The sequence below is a fragment of the Mytilus galloprovincialis genome, chromosome 6 (genome assembly GCF_965363235.1).
Source record: "Mytilus galloprovincialis chromosome 6, xbMytGall1.hap1.1, whole genome shotgun sequence".
Classification (NCBI taxonomy): domain Eukaryota; kingdom Metazoa; phylum Mollusca; class Bivalvia; order Mytilida; family Mytilidae; genus Mytilus; species Mytilus galloprovincialis.
The window spans coordinates 2616583-2636860 of NC_134843.1; the positions used below are offsets into that span (position 1 = coordinate 2616583).

General features: G+C 34.0%; 1 protein-coding gene across 3 annotated transcripts in view; it reads left to right on the forward strand.

Moving 5' to 3' along the window:
- LOC143078700 (uncharacterized) overlaps positions 1-16647 on the forward strand; it is a 46310-nt gene extending 29663 nt beyond the window's left edge. For 2 of the 3 annotated variants that reach the window (XM_076253614.1, XM_076253612.1), the window contains exons 7-13: positions 8804-8833; positions 9231-9395; positions 9843-10049; positions 11139-11270; positions 12588-12626; positions 14977-15126; positions 16266-16647. In XM_076253614.1, coding sequence (XP_076109729.1) covers positions 8804-8833; positions 9231-9395; positions 9843-10049; positions 11139-11270; positions 12588-12626; positions 14977-15126; positions 16266-16354 — 812 coding nt within the window. In that variant the 3' untranslated portion in view covers positions 16355-16647. The remainder of the gene's footprint in view (positions 1-8803; positions 8834-9230; positions 9396-9842; positions 10050-11138; positions 11271-12587; positions 12627-14976; positions 15127-16265) is intronic. The other variant, XM_076253615.1, reaches the window with a different exon arrangement.
- The last annotated feature ends 3631 nt before the right edge of the window (positions 16648-20278 follow it).

Here is a 20278-nt window from a genome sequence, read left to right on the forward strand (position 1 = left end):
GGTGGACGTTTCGTCCCCGAGGGTATCACCAGCCCAGTAGTCAACATTTCGGTGTTGACATGAATATCAATAATGTGGTCATTTTTATGAATTTCCTGTTTACAAAACTTTGAATTTTTCGAAAACTAAGGATTTTCTTATCCCAGGTAAAGATTACCTTAGCCGTATTTGGCACAACTTTTTGGAATTTTAGATCCTCAATGCTCTTCAACTTCGTACTTGTTTCGCTTTATAAATATTTTGATGTGAGCGTCACTGATGAGTCTTATACCCCAGTCCCACTAGGCCACGATCGCACTACGATCTGTAAAAAAAATGCAAATTTTGATGATCGTGGTACGATCGTGTAGGTCGCAGTAAGGTCGTACCACGGTCATGGTGAGGTCTTCAAGATCGTGAAGAGCGTGGCCAACTTTGAACATGTTCAAAACAATCGTGGTGCGGTCGTGGCGAAATTAGGTCGTAGTAGAAGCGTAGTGAGAGCAAATTAAGATCGTAGTAAGATCGCAAAGGTCGCTGTACAATCGTAGCGAGAGCGTAGCGAGAGCGTAGCGAAAGCGTGATTCTATTCGGAGAGATTGCGCTACGATCTCACAGCGACGTTATCACGACCTTACTACGACCATCACGTTCTCACCGCGACCCAACTACGCTTCCAATACGACTTTACCACGCTGTTCACGACAATAGTACGATTCTAGCACGCCCTTGCCGTCCTCATCACGCTCTTCTCGTGACCTTACTACGTTCACACTACGACCATCATTTTTATTGTCATTTTCACATAAAATATATAAAAAATACTCCCTAGATTTTGTTTGTCTGAATGTATTTATCCATTTGCTTTAACGGCTCAACCATGCTTCTCGTTTTTATATAGATTAGACCGTTGGTTTTTCCCGTTTAAATGGTTTAACATTAGTATTTTTTTGGTCCCTTTATAGCGTGCTGTTCGGTGTGAGCGAAGGCTCCGTATTGAAGGCCGTACATATACCTTGGCCTATAATGGTTTACTTTTATAGATTTTTACGTTCAACTTGATGGAGAGTTGTCTCATTGGCACTCACACCACATCTTCCTATATATATTGACACATCTGTGTCATCTCTGCTATCGTTCACTAAAATATCGTCATTTGAGCTTTATGGACCAACAATAGGTTGTAATTTAGGTTTGATTGGTCGTTCCGATATCTCTTGATGACAAGTATTATACTACTTATGTGTATAGTACCAGTTTAATTGAAGTCTGGAGCTGGCATGTCAGTTAACTGATAGTAGTCTGTTGTTATTTATGTATTATTGTCATTTTGTTTATTTTCTTTAGTCACATCTTCTGACATCAGACTTGGACTTCTCTTGAACTGAATTTTAATGTGCATATTGTTATGCGTTTACTTTTCTTCATTGGCTAGAGGTATAGTGGGAGGGTTGAGATCTCACAAACATGTTTAACTCCACTATTTTTGCGCCTGTCCCAAGTCAGGAGCCTCTGGCCTTTGTTAGTCTTGTACTATTTTAAATTTTAGTTTCTTGTGTACTATTTGGAGTTTAGTAAGGCGTTCATACTTTGCTCCCTCTGCCTCTACATCAACCCCTACCACCACGCCCACGTGTTCGAGTAGATTTTGGTGGCATGACTGTATTGTTTCCGAGAAATCTCCGTTTTAATCAGAAATAGAAGGAATTGAACTATATTGATATGAAACACGATATTGACGGTATTGCTGAGAACGTAGTAAGATCGCGTTATGAACGTAGTATAATCGTGGTAAGAACGTGCTATAATCGCAGTAAGATCGTGTTGCAATCGGATAACTCGTGATATGGTCGTAGTGAGAACGTGAAGAGCGTAGAAAGATCTTTATGAGCGTAGTGAGGTCACAGAATAAGCGCGGTGAGAACGTGGTTTAATCGTAGCGAGATCGTTGTAGAAGCGTATTTAGGACGTAGTAGCATCGTGAAAGCAACGAAAATTAACATTTTCATACCGCTCATACCGCGACCTCACCACGATCTAAATTTATTTTAGATCGCGGTGAGCGTGGTGCGATCGTGGTCTAGTGGGACTGGGGCTTTATGTAGACGAAACGCGCGTCTGGCGTACTAAATTATAATCCTGGTACCTTTGATAACTGTTTACACCACTGGTCGATGCCACTGCTGGTGGACGTTTCGTCCCCGAGGGTATCACCAGCCCAGTAGTCAACAGTTCGGTGTTGACATGAATATCAATAATGTGGTCATTTTTATGAATTTCCTGTTTACAAAACTTTGAATTTTTCGAAAAACTAAGGATTTCTTATCCCAGGTAAAGATTACCTTAGCCGTATTTGGCACAACTTTTTGGAATTTTAGATCCTCAATGCTCTTCAACTTCGTACTTGTTTGGCTTTATAAATATTTTGATGTGAGCGTCTCTGATGAGTCTTATGTAGACGAAACGTGCGTCTGGCGTACTAAATTATAATCCTGGTACCTTTGATAACTAGTAATACCTGTAATACTGGTAATATTAGACCGCAACATATATAAATAAGAGTAATATTGCATATATCACTAGAGGAGCTGGAATTATAACCTTTCCGAGCACCTGTACTCGCTCCTGCTTTTTGCAGGGGATCGTGTTGACAGATCTTGTGTTTTCTGTGTATTGTTTTGTTATTGTTTTTCCATTCTGTTGTTGTTTTTTCATGGCGTTGTCTATTTATATTGTACTTATGTTTTTACTGCCAAATGGTATCTTTCTTTATCTTTTCATTAATGTTCAATTTTTATAAGACTCAGACGATTAAAAGATTGATATACTGTGGATGAAGATTGTATGTTGACATGTTTATTTATTTAGTTTTGTTGTTGTTTAATTGACTGAATATTTATTTGCAAAAGCATATAGGACAAACTATGGCAGTACATAATATATACACAATGTGACAAAAGACTGATAACAGAGAACAATATTATGATAACATAGATAACCAATAATATTATATCTAGCTTTCCATGCATTCTTCAAATAATTACAGAGCTTAATTTTAAGTGATCTAGAAATAGCTTTCAACAAACAAGATAGTTTAAAAAATATTAGGCCATGAACATTTTAAATAGCGTTGCAGAAAAAATATTCTTATTGCCTAATATGCTAGACATACCAATACAAAATGTAATTAATTATCCATCGTTTTTTACAGAAAAATGTTCATATCTAATTAAAACATTACCATAATTAATTGTGTTTTATAAACTCAATTTAAGACAAATTATACATGAGAAATACTCACAACAGGTTATGACATTCTTTGTTTGTGCTGTATTTGTGTCACATATTTTTGTCCTTTCAGCGATATTTTTAACATTGTCATTAAACGGGAGGTTTGGCTAGCCATTAAACCAGGTTTAACCCACCATTTTTGTTTGGTAAAATGTCTTGTTCAAAGTCAGGAATATGGCGGTTGTTATCAAATAGTTAGTTTCTATGTATATTGGAGTTTGTTTTTGTCGCACTTCAGTGTTCCGATTTACTATTGTAGCCTTTATTCATGAAACGTCTTACAAAATAAGCTAATCATAGAAACATTTATAGCCTTAATTTAAAAACAATATGTTTGAGGAATTATCGTTTGATATCGTGTAGACTTTTCTTCAACAAACTTTCATAATTTTATTTCTTGAATATGTATTTCATTTTTTCATGATAGATTATAAGATATGTTATGGTATGGTGGTAAGAGTTGATTCAAAGTTTCTTTGACGAGTTTGTTGTTTACTTAGGACTAGAATACCTAAGATGAATTTGGCAAAACTTTTAGGAAATCTTGGTCCTCAATGCTTTTCAACTTCGTACTTTTTTTGGCCTTTTAACATTTTTTGTTTCGGTGAGTCTTTTGTAGACGAAACGCGCGTTTGGCGTAAATATAAGATTGTAATCCTGGTTTCTATGATGGGTTTATTTACAACCACTGGGTCTTTGCCACTGCTGGTGGAGATTTATTAGCCCGAGGGTATCACCAGCCCAGTAATCAGCACTTGTGTGTTGACTTGAGTTATCATTGATATGTTTATAATTATAAATTAACTGTTAACAAAATTTAGAATTTTTGAAATACTAAGGCTTTTCTACCTCAGGAATAGATAACCTTAGATGTATTTGTCAAAACTTTTATGAAATTTTGGTTCTCAATGCTCTTCAAGTTCGTACTTTATTTGGCCTTTATCATTTTTTTATTCGACCGTCACTGACAATGACTGATGAGTCTTTTGTAGACGAAACGCGCGTCTGACGTAAATATAAAATTGTAATCCTGGTATCTATGATGAGTTTATTTACATAGTTTAAAATTTTACACAGTTGATAAGTGACTTGATGACTGTAATAAATTACTCACCATTTTATGAAATTATTTGTCAAGCCATGAGGCCAACCATGCTTGATTATTCTTGATCATTCTACTTTCGGTTTAAAGTAGTTTTTTTATATCAAAACAAATGATGGACGAAAATCCGGGTTTTCTAATGTTTTTATTTCTTTCTTATATGATTGTATATATGATATAGGATCGCTGAATAATGTATATGTACTGTGTGCTTGTATGAATACTTTGTAAAATGCAACTAACACAATATATAACTATAAGAGATATTTTGCTAATAAAATCCCCTGGTTTCATTAGCTATTAATAACATAGGGAGGAATCTTAGCGTCATTGTTGTAGCGCTAAGGAACATTGGTTATAACCAGTAGTGAAATTTAAATATTCAAAGTTGAAAAAAAAGAGTTTATTTACATTCTGTTTTATACTCTCTCTTTTAGAGAAATCCCAGAAATTGAATACACGAAAGATAGCATATTCGATTCGTCTAAATAACAGCCCAACAATGTTAGATCTGTTATTTTGCAGCAATGTTTTTTGTTCATACCTAGCCGGGGTTCGAGCTGATGCTACTGAGATATCATGGCACTAAATCGCCTTGCACTATGACCGACGCGCTAGACCACTCGAACACCAAGACTCTACATATATATATTTTATATGGCCTTCCAAATACCGTTTCGATCCCTAACATCACTGAAGAGACATTTATTGTCGAAATCCGGATCTGGTGTACAAAAAAATATTAACACCTTATGTTTGTGGCATAACATCGTGGCCACAAGTTAATTGTTTTCTGTTTAGTATTAAATTTATATTAAGATCCATTTTGTTACATCTTGTGATCAATTTTATTTGGCAATCGCCAATGGCAGTCAGCAGGGTTAAAGAACATCAGTTGTTCGACCTGTTAGTCAAATGCGTTTTGTTTAAATATACTTCTTCACTTTTTTTGGTCTTTTGGAAAATGTTGTTTGTGCTGTATTTAGACCCTTCTACAACGAAATTTGTTTTACATGCACACGTATAAAAATTGCGGTTTTTATCCAACACAATCATAGGTTTGAACGTAGTTTTCAATTTAGACTCTTTTATATTTTTCGTTTGGGCTTGTATCATATTTTCCCTCCGGTTTATATGATCCGTTCATCCTATATTGACTCTTAAAATTCAAGAGTCTATCTCAAAATGAGGGTACATTTTATGTGGCCTTCCAAATACCGTTTCGATCCCTAATATCACTGAAGAGACATTTATTGTCGAAATCCGGATCTGGTGTACAAAAAAATATTAACACCTTATGTTTGTGGCATAACATCGTGGCCACAAGTTAATTGTTTTCTGTTTAGTATTAAATTTATATTAAGATCCATTTTGTTACATCTTGTGATCAATTTTATTTGGCAATCGCCAATGGCAGTCAGCAGGGTTAAAGAACATCAGTTGTTCGACCTGTTAGTCAAATGCGTTTTGTTTAAATATAATTTTTCACTTTTTTGGTCTTTTGGAAAATGTTGTTTGTGCTGTATTTAAACCCTTCTACAACGAAATTTGTTTTACATGCACACGTATAAAAATTGCGGTTTTTATCCAACGCAATCTTAGGTTTGAACGTAGTTTTCAATTTAGACTCGTTTATATTTTTTCGTTTGGGCTTGTATCATATTTTCCCTCCAGTTTATATGATCCGTTCATCCTATATTGACTCTTAAAATTCAAGAGTCTATCTAAAAATGAGGGTACTTTTTATATGGCCTTCCAAATACCGTTTCGATCCCTAACATCACTGAAGAGACATTTATTGTCGAAATCCGGATCTGGTGTACTAAAAAAATATTGACACCGTATATTTGTGGCATAACATCGTTGCCACAAGTTAAATTTTTTTTTCTGTTTAGTATTAAATTTATATTAAGATCAATTTTGTTACATCTTGTGATCAATTTTATTTGGAAATCGCCAATGGCAGTCAGGGTTAAAGAACATCAGTTGTTCGACCTGTTAGTCAAATGCGTTTTGTTTAAATATACTTCTTCACTTTTTTGGTCTTTTGGAAAATGTTGTTTGTGCTGTTTTAAGACCCTTCTACAAAGAAATTTGTTTATTTATTTAATTATTACGAGTAATTTTTAAAAAAGTGTTTAATGGTACTGATCATTTCCTTAAGACTGTTTTAATCGTAGCTGTACGAAAAGAGTTTTGTTTTTGTTAAAAGTACATTTAAAATTGTAAGAAGTTGTGTCATATAATAAATAAGACGTAATACTTATTGTCTCCAGTGTATTAATTTGTGGAGATTATCTAACTATTTACTGAGTATTTACTTAATGGATGCAGAAAAGGTCAGTATTTTGCTACACGACGAAAAACAATCTGTACATAAATATGCAGTAATACTTGACACTTTAGATGATGATTTATTTTTAATGGGACACCTCATCAGCAATTCATGTTATTAATGTCCTTTCATTGTGATATGTATAAAGGGCACAATCGAACATCATGTTCAGGCGATATTATAATTGCATCATTAAAATATAACACTTTTGAAAATGTGTGCTTATCTTTTATTAATGAATGAAATTATTGACACAATTTTAACACGTAACATGCCTCAATTTCCAGAAAACTGATATAAATAAAGGCAACAGTAGTATACCGCTGTTCAAACTCATAAATCCATGGACAAAAAAACAAAATCGGGGTAACAAACTAAAACTGAGGGAAACACATAAATATAAGAGGAGAACAACGACACAACACTACAATGTAACACACACAGAAACGGACCAAGCATCAGACAAAATCCCACGAGAATAACAAATATAACATCAAAATCAAATACATGAATTAGGGATAGACAAGTATAAACTTTAATAAGCATGAAATGTTTGTGTAGAATTACCAACAGTACTTTTGAATAAATTAAAGTTTGGTAAATTATCGTTTCCAAGAAGTTGATAGGTACATACAAGTTAATCAATAGCTTATTGTAAAGCAAATGACCCAAGTAAAACGGAATAGTATTCGCCCAATAAAAGTTGTTATGGACGCAAAAAATTACGAAAAAAAAACCAACTGTTCCAAACATTAAGTGCACCTGAAGATCGGGTATATCCTGTGGTACAAGTTTTCCACAAAAGTGTAAATCTTTGCTGCTAGTCACTCAATTCTATTAATTATTTTTCTAACCTTCCTTATTCATTGTGCATATATAGAGAATTGTAATGGATATAGGAAGATGTGGTATGAGTGCCAATGAGTAGCAAACTAAAAAGGGACCAAATAAATACTAATGTAAATAAAGGCAACAGTAGTATACCGCAGTTCAAAATTTATAAATCGATTGAGAAAAACAAATCCGGTTTACAAACTAAAACTGAGGGAAACGCATCAAATCTAAGAGGAGAACTACGACAAAATCATTCAGACGGGAAAACCAACGGTCTAATCTATATAAAAAAAAGAAAACAGCGAGAAACACTTATGCACAACATCAATAAACGACAAATACTACATGTTTAGTCAGTTGTGTTTTACAATGTTGTATGTATACGATGTATCTTTACAAAGTATTTGCTGCTGGATGATGATCCCGATAATTTTGGATATTCGGATTTTTTCTGTTAATTAGTATATCCAAGCGTTTTATTTTGTACGGTTCTATGGACCTCTACCTTTTGTATTTAAGTTGGAGGTCGGTGTTTTTGTTTATATTACGAATTTCTCTCAATTGTTGCAGAAAAGCCAATGTTTTTTGCCTGAAGAAATATAATCAGAAGACAAGTGGATATTTTGACAATACGACGTGGATGCTTCTTTAGAGTAATGAGAAAAATCAACAGCAATGTTTTCCAAATGCGATCTCTGTAATACCATTTAGATATATATATAATAATGTCATAGCCGAGACAATTTTCATGCGCGACATTCAAATAATATAACTTCGTGAAATGTGTGCTAAACTTTCTTTAATGAAATGAATTGCAAGTACTGTTAATAGTTATCAAAGGTATCGGGATTATAATTTAATACGCCAGACGCGCGTTTCGTCTACATAAGACTCACCAGTGACGCTCAGATCAAAATAGTTATTAAGCCAAACAAGTACAAAGTTGAAGAGCATTGAGGACCAAAAAATCCAAAAAGTTGTGCCAAATATGGCTAATGTAATCTATTCCTGAGATAAGAAAATCCGTAGTTTTTCAAAAAATTCAAAGTTTTGTCAACAGGATATTTATAAAAATGACCACATAATTGATATTCATGTCAACACCAAAGTGCTGACTACTAGGCTGGTGATACCCTCGGGGACGAAACGTACACCATCAGTGGCATCGACCCAGTAGTGTAAATAGTTATCAAAGGTAACATGATTTTAGTTTAATATGCCAGACGCGTAACACTTTAACAAATGACATTTATCTATTTCAGAAAAGTTTTGGGCAGATAAACCAAATAACAGTAAGTTTTTTGTATTATTTTAAGGGAGAGAGAGAGTGAAAAGAAATGTTTGCGCTACTTTTAGTATTACATATTAGACTATTTCTGTCGGAACAAGTAACTATCTTAAGTCACTGCGGTCGGACGGACCTATTTTACCCGATTTTCAGAACGCTCTAAATTTATAAAGAATTGAAAGTATGAATAAGCATTGATAAAAAATACACAAAGCTAATAAGTATATAAATTACGATTACTATTTGTTCATATAATAATTGTTCACATGCTTGTTCTAAACAATATTAAATGCATTACCTTGTTATTTTATACCATTCTTTCGTTGTTTTCCTCCATTACACAAAATAAGTACATGCACAGCAACAACAAAAAAATAAGATTCCTGTTGTTTATTTTCTAGATTGTAGTGTAAAACTTGATAAGAAATCAGGAGGTGTTCTTGAATTAAATCAAGTAATGGAAATAAAGCCGGCGATATATGACTGTATATGGATAATAAAGCGACCTCAAGGACGAACTTCAGATGGTATTCTATTACGATTGGTCGAGATCGTTATGGGTCAAGGTAAGATTTAGTTTAACTATACGATAACTTTAGCATTTAACTTCGTCAACGAAACGTTTTCCAGTAGTCTGTACGTCTCTGTTGACATTGAATAATCATTTAAATGGTCATGATTATACATGAACTGTTTAGAAAACTTTGAAAATAACGAAATACTAAGAATTTTCTATCGGTGCAATAGATAATCTTAGAGAATCTACATAAGAAAACGCTTGTAACAAGTCAGGAATATGACAGTTGTTGTCTATTCGTTTCATGTTTTTAATCTTTTGAATTTGCCATTTGATGAGTGACTTTCCGTTTTGAATTTTCCTCGGAGTTCAGTATTTTTGTGATTTTACTTAGCTGTATTTTGTAAAAATGTTCGGTATATTTTGTTTTCAATGTTTACCGTAATTGGCTTTATAATTTGTTTGAATCAAGCAATTATTTTGGCTTTTGTTGCAGGATGGATAAAGTATGGTAACAACAGTTTGGAAATAAGAAATGGAGCTACTTCACTGGGAAAACTTATTGTCTCTTTCACATCCAGTAACATCAGTTATGGAATGTGGTTGAGTTCTACTGACACGGTTTATATTAGACTGCGAGGGGCGTTGGAACCCGAGGACCAACTTAAATTTATATATTCAGTGGTTGACAATGCAACAGATGGTAATTTTTTGCATTATTTTTACCGAACAACATGTATTGTAAGAAAGTAATACGAAAAGTTTAGAATTATGATATACCAGTAAAATAAAGGATAGAGAGGACAAATAAGAAACTTGCATGTTCAAAAAACTTACATTAAATAAAGGCAACAGTAGTATACCGCTGTTCAAAACTCGTAAATCTATGGACAAAAACAAAATCGGGATAACAAACTAAAACTGAGGGAAACGCATTTAATATAAGAGGAGAACAATTAAAATATTCATATTAAGAAAATCTGTAGATGTGTTATTATTGTCAATGAGATAATTATCCATCAAAGACAAAAGATAAACGTAAGGGCGCTAACGGTTCGTTAGATCAGTTTTAAACATACAAAACCATAAAGCTCAGTTAATTGGGACTGTAAAATGTGACGCATGAGTTGCCCTCTTGTTTAGTTTCTAAAATAGCATTACAAAAGATGGGCGAATGATACCAGCGGGACAATCAAACTTAGAGATCGAAATAAAACCAAATAGACAAATAAAAGTACACAAGACACAACATAGAAAACTAAGACTAAGCAATGATTATAACTGTTAATTATACAATTATAACCATTCATGGTAAATGGTTTATTTGTTTTTCTATTTATACGATAACATGTCGGGAGAGTATGTTTATCACAAAAGAGGGACGAAAGATACCAAAGGGACAGTCAAACTCATAAATTTAAAACAAACTGACAACGCCATGGCTAAAAATGAAAAAGACAAACAAAAAACAGCACAACCTAGCAAACTAAAGAATAACCCCCCCCCCCAAAAAAAAACTAGGGGTGATCTCAGGTGCTCCGGAAGGGTACAAATGTAATGGTACAATTTCCTTTAATTGTGATCGCAGACTCGAAATAAATGTCTCTGGTGTAAATTTAATTTTTGCAAAATATATCTTTTCAATCGAAACGTAGACTACAGCAGTCAGGGTCCTTATATTCATGTTGTCTTGAGTTGTTTATATTTACAATAGATCTAGGTACATGTAGTTTATAACTAAATTCCTAATGAAACATTATTTTTTGTTTATTTCTATTATTATATTTGATAGCTGGATGTCCCAAGCCTTCAGATTATTTATGTGGAAACCTGTGGTGTATTGACAAGAACTTAATGTGCGACTCAGTGGACCATTGTGGTGACAAAACAGATGAAACACCACATCTGTTATGCTCTATGTCAGGTAGGTAGGTAGAACTTAATTCGAAGTTTAGTATGACGTCCATTATCACTGAACTAGTAACATATTTGTTTAGGGGGCAGCTAAAGGACTCCTCCGGGTGCGGGAGGTTTTCGCTCCATTGAAGACCCATTGGTGGCCTTTGGCTGTTGTCTGCTCTATGGTCGGGTTGTTGTCTCTTTGGCACATTCCCAATTTCAATTCTCAATTTTACTTAATGCAGACATACTTACTAAGGATAAAGAACAGGGGAAAAGATACCAGAGGGACATTCAAACTCATAAATCGAAAATGAACTGACATTGCCATTGATGAAAAAAACAAAAACAAACATTCAGACAAACGGTATTACACAAAACACAACATAGAAAAATAAATATAATACACAACACGAACCCCACAAAAATCTGGGGGTGATCTCAGATGCTTTGGAAGGGTAAGGACATCCTGCTCTACATGTTGCACTCGTCGTGTTGTTAATGTGCAAGTCAAACAAGTACACATTTTTTCAGAATAACTGAGCTTGGTTAAAATTAATTTGTCACAAAAAAATATGAACATAAAAAGAAGATAGAGATGACTGCCAATAAGAAAATCCTAACCATATAGTCATTTAAAAAAAGTCACCGAAATGACAAATGCAAATCAATAGCAAACTTTCAAGTTCGATGAATTTCAGTCAAAAACTTTGGTTTTAGTAACCATCATTCTTGCGTTTAGGGTCGTCACTTCCGTTCCAATATTGAGCCAGAGGTTGGAAACTTTAAAGCTATATTGCACGAAATATTATGAAAATTGAATTCTCAGAATAGTCTTTCAGCACTGCTGCCATTATGGAATTGTGATTAAGTACCTACAGAAAAAATAATATTTCTAGTTCATCCTGCACACTGACGATCACTTAGACGATTGATGAACGTTTATAGTGCAGGGATACATGCGATCCCCTCTATCTGGTAAATGACGTCATAAAGGCGCGAGTAATTGACGAGTTTTTTCAGGTGACGGATAAACTCGAAAGTGGTATATTCAAACGAGATAACGTGGCCTAGTTGTGTATGTAACAATGAGCCATAAACAAATATGATATACAGCAACTATGATATACAGTAACGAACGATACCATCTGACGTTTATCGCCGATAACTTGTAAAAAAGAAACCATAAATTGTATTGAACATGAAAACCATACATCATTATTAAATATCGACTGCTTTGCTCTTACTTTTCTTTCAAAGTGATACCAAAGCAGTTTATTTTGTAACTTATTGCTCAGAACACTCATATGTTACTGATAGCTTTATGTTGTCTCTTTTGAAGATTTATGGAACAGATGGACTATAAAAAAGGACGACAAAGGTACGATTTTTGTCGATCTCTTGAGACGCTTAGTAAAACTTTCATAATAGCGTAGTTGTTGTCTAAAAAGGGTGTTTAATTTGTTCCTATATTTTCTCCAAAAATTGATGAGTGTGCATGTTTGATATAACATTTATAATATTTGATGGTTTTATGTATAGATAAGATCATTGTTACGTGTTATAGTTGAAAATTCTTGATATCTGACATACTTTAAGAATATACACTACGTATATGTTCCGGACCATATGCGTATTTGGACCATACACGTATGGTCATGACCATATGGGTATATACTCATATGGTAGGGGTAATTAACAATCTGTTACAGTTTACTTTTAATACTTCTAAACTCTTCATATGGTATGACCGTTCATTTAAAAGACGCTATCATATGATAATAAAAAGATTAGCTAAATGAAAACGTAGTTAATTTGACTTACTTGTCAAAACTATAAGAAACACATTTTATACCGATGGTCATTACCTATGGTCATTACCTATGGTCATTACCTATGGTAATTACCTATTGTTATTACATGTGAATGGCAATATTTGGACTTAAAACAATAATTTCTAAAAAATTCTTAATGAACTGTTACACAAGAGTTACTGGAAAGTAACACAGTTTAATTAAGTTGTCTTGTGAATATGGTGTACTGCAGTCATGATACGATATTTGAGATCTAGAGCTTCTTAAAAACATCGTACATATATCGGAATGGCCCAAGACCTCGGTATCACTCTGGCGCGGATCCAGTGGTGTGGGGTTTCGGGGGTTGAAACCCCCTCTTTTTTGACCGATCAATGCATTTGAATGGAGACATGTAGTTGGAACCCCCCCCCCCCAATTTTTGTCCTGGGTTAGGACCCCCCTTTTTTTAAATTGGCTGGATCCGCCCCTGTCACTGTAAGCAGCTGCAAAAAGGCTAGCTTTTCACTCGCAAACAAAAGTTGTAGATAAAAAGGAGCGTGCACAACCGCACAACCAAGCCTTGGAAATGCAAAAACGCTATGATACCGTGAGGAAGTAAAGGCAACACAAGCCTACATGCAAGAATGTAATTAGCGATGAAAACTAACTATGGCGTCAAAATTTAATATTTACGTAGTATTTGAATTATAAAAATTATACAAACCATCATTGTTTTTTTAGATTATGTTTTTTGTATTATTGAAACTTTTATAACGTAATTAAAAAAAAATCCTATATGGTCCGGCCCGCTAATAACCAAACGAGTATAATACTCATATGGTGCGACCATACGCGTATGGTCCGACCTTACGCGTATGGTCGGACCATATGAGTATACGCATATGGTCATGACCATACGCGTATGGTCCAAATACTCATATGGTCCGAAACATATAATAAGAGGTCTTATAATATTTACAACTGTACTGCACGGTTTTCCATTAACAAAGTGACAATTTTCTTTTACTTACGTAAATAATGTATATATTATATAGCTGGAAGTAAGGCGACTTCTGGTGCTAAATAATGATTTATGGCTTTTAAACTATATGTAATAAAGTTACAGACAGGAAAAGTAGGGGTTAGCATGGACAAAATGAAATAGCACCGCATGGATAAAACCAGAGGACTCAGAATATCTTGTAACTATAAAAAAAAATTGAAAAAAATTGAGAGAACATCCATAAAGTTTTTCAGACATCCACATTTTATATAACACCTCATACAATTTTCACAAACAAATTTTTTATGATTCCTTCATATTTTCATAACTTTTTATTAGATGTTACTGTTTGGAATTAAAGGCTTATTTAAAAAAAAAAACTCATCTCCCAAAATAATATTCCTGTCCAGCACTATATCACTAAAATACTGTTACCTTAATATATGGTAATAAAAGTCATTTTGAAGAATTTTATTGTTATTGTAAACACGTAAAAGACTTTGTTCACATCAATAAACTCTACTGAAATCAACTGACTGCTTTAAAGTTTGTTGTTTTTTTTTATATTTTTAAATGACGTACACTTCAAATGCTTTATGAGCACTTATAGGTGTTGAAATTCATACTATTGAAATCAAGAAAGGGTTTTATATGCATAACCTGTTTAGAGTTTAGTGATTAGTTTGTAACCCTGATTTGTTTTTTCTCAATCGATTTATGAATTTTGAATACCTGTATACTACTGTTGCCTTTTTTAGAGTCATGACGCTCACTTGGTTTAATCAGCATAGCCTTCTTCTTGTGTTCAGTGTTGATAGCATAGCCTTCTATCCAATACTTTTGTTCAGTGTTGAGCTGTTAGGCTGAACTAATGTCATTTAAAACGAACACCAATATGACCATTAGTCTTATATCTATATTTTATATTGCAGGTGGTGATGTCAGTAACCCAAGTAAAGCAGTTTTAATCAACCCTTGTCTCGACGGATTTGAATGTCAAAATTACGATCAGTGCATACCTCGTTCTAATGTTTGTGACGGCTACATGGATTGTGAAGACAAATCAGATGAAATATATTGTGGTAAGACCTTGTTTGGGTTACATGTTATTTACATAAGGAGATTTAATATTCAGGGTTTTATGGATAGTTGGCAGATATCATATGATAAACTTTTTAAATCGTAAGCAAAAGTATATATCCTATGGTAAGCCTTTAAAACAGTAGAAAATGGCACATATTGTAAGGTAAGCTATTAAAACTTTGGGGAAAAGCAAACATCGTGAGGTAAAACATCAAAACAGTGAAATAAAATTGAGAATGGAAATGGGGAATGTGCCAAAGAGACAACAACCCGACCATAGAAAAAAACAACAGCAGAAGGTCACCAACAGGTCTTCAATGTAGCGAGAAATTCCCGCACCCGGAGGCGTCCTTCAGCTGGCCCCTAAACAAATATATACTAGTTCAGTGATAATGAACGCCATACTAATTTCCAAATTGTACACAAGAAACTAAAATTAAAATAATACAAGACTAACAAAGGCCAGAGGCTCCTGACTTGGGACAGGCGCAAAATGGGGTTAAACATGTTTGTGAGATCTCAACCCTCCCCCTATACCTCTAGCCAATGTAGAAAAGTAAACGCATAGTGAAACCCTAGTACAAATTGTAAGGTTATATATTAAAGGGTATTAGTGTCCTCTCTTGCCACATGTGGAGCAGGATCTGCTTACCCTTCCGGAGCACCTGAGATCACCTCTAGTTTTTTGGTGGGGTTCGTGTTGTTTATTCTTTAGTTTTCTATGTTGTGTCATGTGTGCTGTTGTTTGTTTGTCTTTTTCATTTTTAGCCATGGCGTTGTCAGTTTGCTTTAGATTTATGAGTTTGACTGTCCCTTTGGTATCTTTCGTCCTTCTTTTACGCATTTAGATGAACTATTTTTCCGCATTATGAATAAAAATTGTTTTTCAAAATATAATCGCATGTTAAAAGATTGATATCAGTTTTGCTCGCAAATACTAGTATCAATTCTATTGCACTGTTGGAATAAATTTACTAATATCTTTCTATCGGAAATGTATTTTAATCTTCTTTTTTCCTGTTGTATCAATTATTTTAAATCATCAAAATTGATCGCATGCACACAGTTTATAATCAATTTGTGTTTCACCATCTATTAGATCAGTACATTAACTATTAATTTATTTGTTTCGTTTCAGAATACTATTTAAACACAGCCCATCCGTTGGCAATTACAAAAGTATACGTTTATGCAGTTATGATAGTTTTATGCATTCTTCCAACTTAGAGACTAATGAACATGAACACATTAAACTAACAAACCAAATAGGCGAATACCTACTGTAATATTCGCTCTAAAAGAGTACACCATCTGCTCCGGAACTACAGACCAGAAAAGGGCGAGACGCAGAGTGGAGATTGGCCATTAGTTGGGATAGTAAACTTTGTATGCAACATATAGCTACATCTGTGATATTTTTTTTTTATTTCTCTTGTTTAGAATCAGTGAGTGAAAAACATCGAGTCGTTCATATGCAAATTTATTTTTATATTTATTAAAATGCGTTTGTTTTCAATTGATACGTTTGTCTATAACTATAGTATGTAGAAAGTAAAATCACAAAAATACTAAACTTAGAAGAAAAATCAAAACTGAAAGTTCTTAATCAATGACAAAACCAAACCCTCAAACACATCAAACGAATTGACAATAACTGTCATATTCCTGACTTGGTGTAGTATTCAAATATTTTAGTTCTTATAACTATGTTTAAACTGTTCATGTTAAAACATTGGCACGTCTATAATAGTAATGTGCACAATGTTTTCCAGTTTTTGGGATTGTTCATTCGCCTGTCCTTTGCGTATCAAGTACAAGTTTTGGTTAATATATATAGGAAGATGTGGTATGAGTGCCAATGAGGTAACTCTCCATCCAAGTCGCACTTATAAAAGTAAACCAGTATAGGTCTATGTACGATCTTCAACACGGAGCCTTGGCTCACATTGAACAGCAAGCTATAAAGGAACCCAAAAAATTACTAGTGTAAAACCACTAATAGTATGGTAATGTTCGGTTTATGTAGTAAACCATAGATTAATTTGTAAAGAATCACTCTGATTCAAACGAAAAATTCTCTGAAACTGACATTATCAAGATGCTTGATTTCTTGATTGACAACATATTTGTTACGTTTGGAGGACGTGTTTTTCAACGGACTGTCGGCATTCCATTGGGAACCAATTGTGCCCCTCTTCTTGTCGACTTGTTTCTTTATTGTTATGAGGCTGATGACTTCATACAGGGAATTCTTAGGAAGAAATATCAGAAGTTAGCAATATCCTTAACTTTACTTTACGCTATATAGATGATGTTCTCTCACTAAGTAATTCAAAATTTGGTGACTATAGTGAACGCAGATATCCCATCGATCGAACTACAGATAAAGGATACACCAGGTACAGTTATGTCTGCTTCATATCTTGACTTACATCTAGAAATTGACAATGAAGGTCGGTTGAAAAAACTTTACTACAAAAGAGATTATTTCAGCTTTCCAATTATGAACTTTCCATTTCTTTGAAGCAACATACCAGCAGCACCTGCATATGGCATAGATGTCTCCCAATTGATACGATATTCCCGGGCTATAACTTTTCTATCATGATTTCTTCGATAAAGGGTTGCTGCTCAAAAGCTATAAAACCAAGAGTTCCAAATAGTGGAGTTGAAATCATCCTTTCTTAAATTTTGCCATCACAAGTTGGCTGGTCGTTATACGCGCGTCTGGCGTATTGAATTATAATTCTGGTACAGTTTTTAACTGTTTACACCACTGGGTCGATGTCACTGCTGGTGGACGTTCCGTCCCAGAGGGTATTACCAGCCCAATAGTCAGCATTTCGGTGTTGACATAAATATCAATTATGTAGTCATTTTATAAATTTCCTGTTAGCAAAAGTATGAATTTTTCGAAATACTAAGAATTTTCTTATACCAGGCATAAATTACCTTACCCGTATTTGGCACAATTTTTTGGAATTTGTGGTCCTCAATGCTCTTCAACTTTGTACTTGATTGGCTTGATAAATATTTTGATTTGAGCGTCACTGATGAGTCTTCTGTAGACGAAACGCGCGGCTGGCGTATCAAATTATAATTCTGATCCCTTTGACATAACTATATATGGAATAACCGTTTCAAAGATGATATTGGATATGTTCATTGTATCGTAACTACAATCCACTTACTTTTTCACCACGAATGTGACCTTCCCAATTAGACTATTCATCGGGTTTGTAATAACATATGCGCAACACGATGGGTGACACATGTAGAGCAGGATCTGCTTACCCTTCTGGAGCAATGGAGATAACCCAAAGTTTTTTTTTTATTGGGGTTCGTGTTGCTAAGTCTTTAGTTTTTTATGTTGCGTCTTTTGTACAAACATTGTCTGTTTGTCTTTTTATTTTTTAGCCATGGCGTTGTCAGTTTATTTTCAAACTATGAGTTTGACTGTCCCTCTGATATCTCTTGTCCCTCTTTTAGTGAATATATCAATTTGACAGATATCGCTTATGTCAATTATGATGTAATTTTCAAAAAAAAAAAATATAACAAGTAAGATTACGACCCAGATTTATTTGCTTCTGGACAGTTAATGTTTTAGTGCTAGCAGGAAACTCTTTCCTATGTAAACATATTCTTATTGAAGATATAAGTAAAACCACGAAAATACTAAACTCAGAGGAAAATTCAAAAAGGAAAGTCCCTAATCAAATGACAAAATCAAAAGCTTAAACACATCAAACGAATGGATAATTACAACTGTCATATTCCTGACTTGGTACAGGCATTTTCTTATGTAGAAAATGGAGGATTGAACCTGATTTTATAGCTAGTTAAACCTCTCACTTGGATGACATGATTTCCTCGATAGAGGGTTGCTGCTCAAAAGGAAGCTATAAAACCAAGAGTTCAATAATAAAAATATTCCATTATATTGACAACGATGCGAAATAGATACTAGCTGACCGGCAGTTTTCCCTATGCATCTGTTTGTAGTGTTTTAAGTCATTTACACTATTAAAACGCCATTGGTCACATGGCAAAAATTGTGTTCAATGTAGCCAAAATTTTAGTTACATTATATCTATTCGCCTGCCTCGCGTATAAAGGCTGGTTTCATATATGCTTTATTATAATTGTATGCAAATCAAAGACCTATTCATCTATCTGATTTTTCCCGCTTCATCTCTCTGAATCTCCATCTGAATATACTCAATATCGAATCGTACTATATCAGTGCGTACGAAATTATCGGTTAGAGTTATTTCTTTAACTTTACTTTTACTGAACCTTCGTTTTAATGAAAAGAGTTTTTTTTTTTCTTTGCAATAAAGACAACAATATACATCAAATTGTTATCAAAGAAGATCACATTCTGAGTCTTCATTCGAGTTTTCTACAAAAATCTTTAAGTGTGAATTCATATTTGTATTTCAAACATCTGAACACTAGAATAAAACATTTGAATTTTTCACAAATAATTTCAAAATAAAGGCAACAGTACTATACCGCTGTTCAAAACTAATAAATCCATGGACAAAAAACAAAATCGGGGTAACAAACTAAAACTGAGGGAAACGCATTAAATAAAAGAGGAGAACCACGACACAACATTTAAATGTAACACACATACACACAGAAACGGACTAAGCATTAGACAAAATCCTATGAGAATAAAAAATATAACATCAAAACCAAATACATGAATTTGGGATAGATAAGTACCGTGACACGTCTTATAGTAATGTGAATTCACACTCAAACACGTCTTTTCAATATATGTCATTGACGAACTGCAATAGCACAAAGTCATCCTGTACGATTTCTAGTTTCCCTTTTTCCATAGATTCACTGTATACCATCTTGGATTGTACAATATCAGTACTCAATCGGTTCAGTTCTTTGCTTAAATCTTCAAATTTCGAGACAGATTTGCAATTTCTGTGTAAGACTGCTTACTTGTATACAGAAAAATAGGTGATTCATTGCATTATACGAAATATTTTCAACAGAACCAAATATTGTGGTTTTCAGAGTCTATTTTCCAATTTGGCCATTTAAGGGGAGATAACTCTTATAGTAAAACTTGTATACTGGAATGATAGGGTAATATAAATGTTTAACTTGTAGCAAGAAAACAAG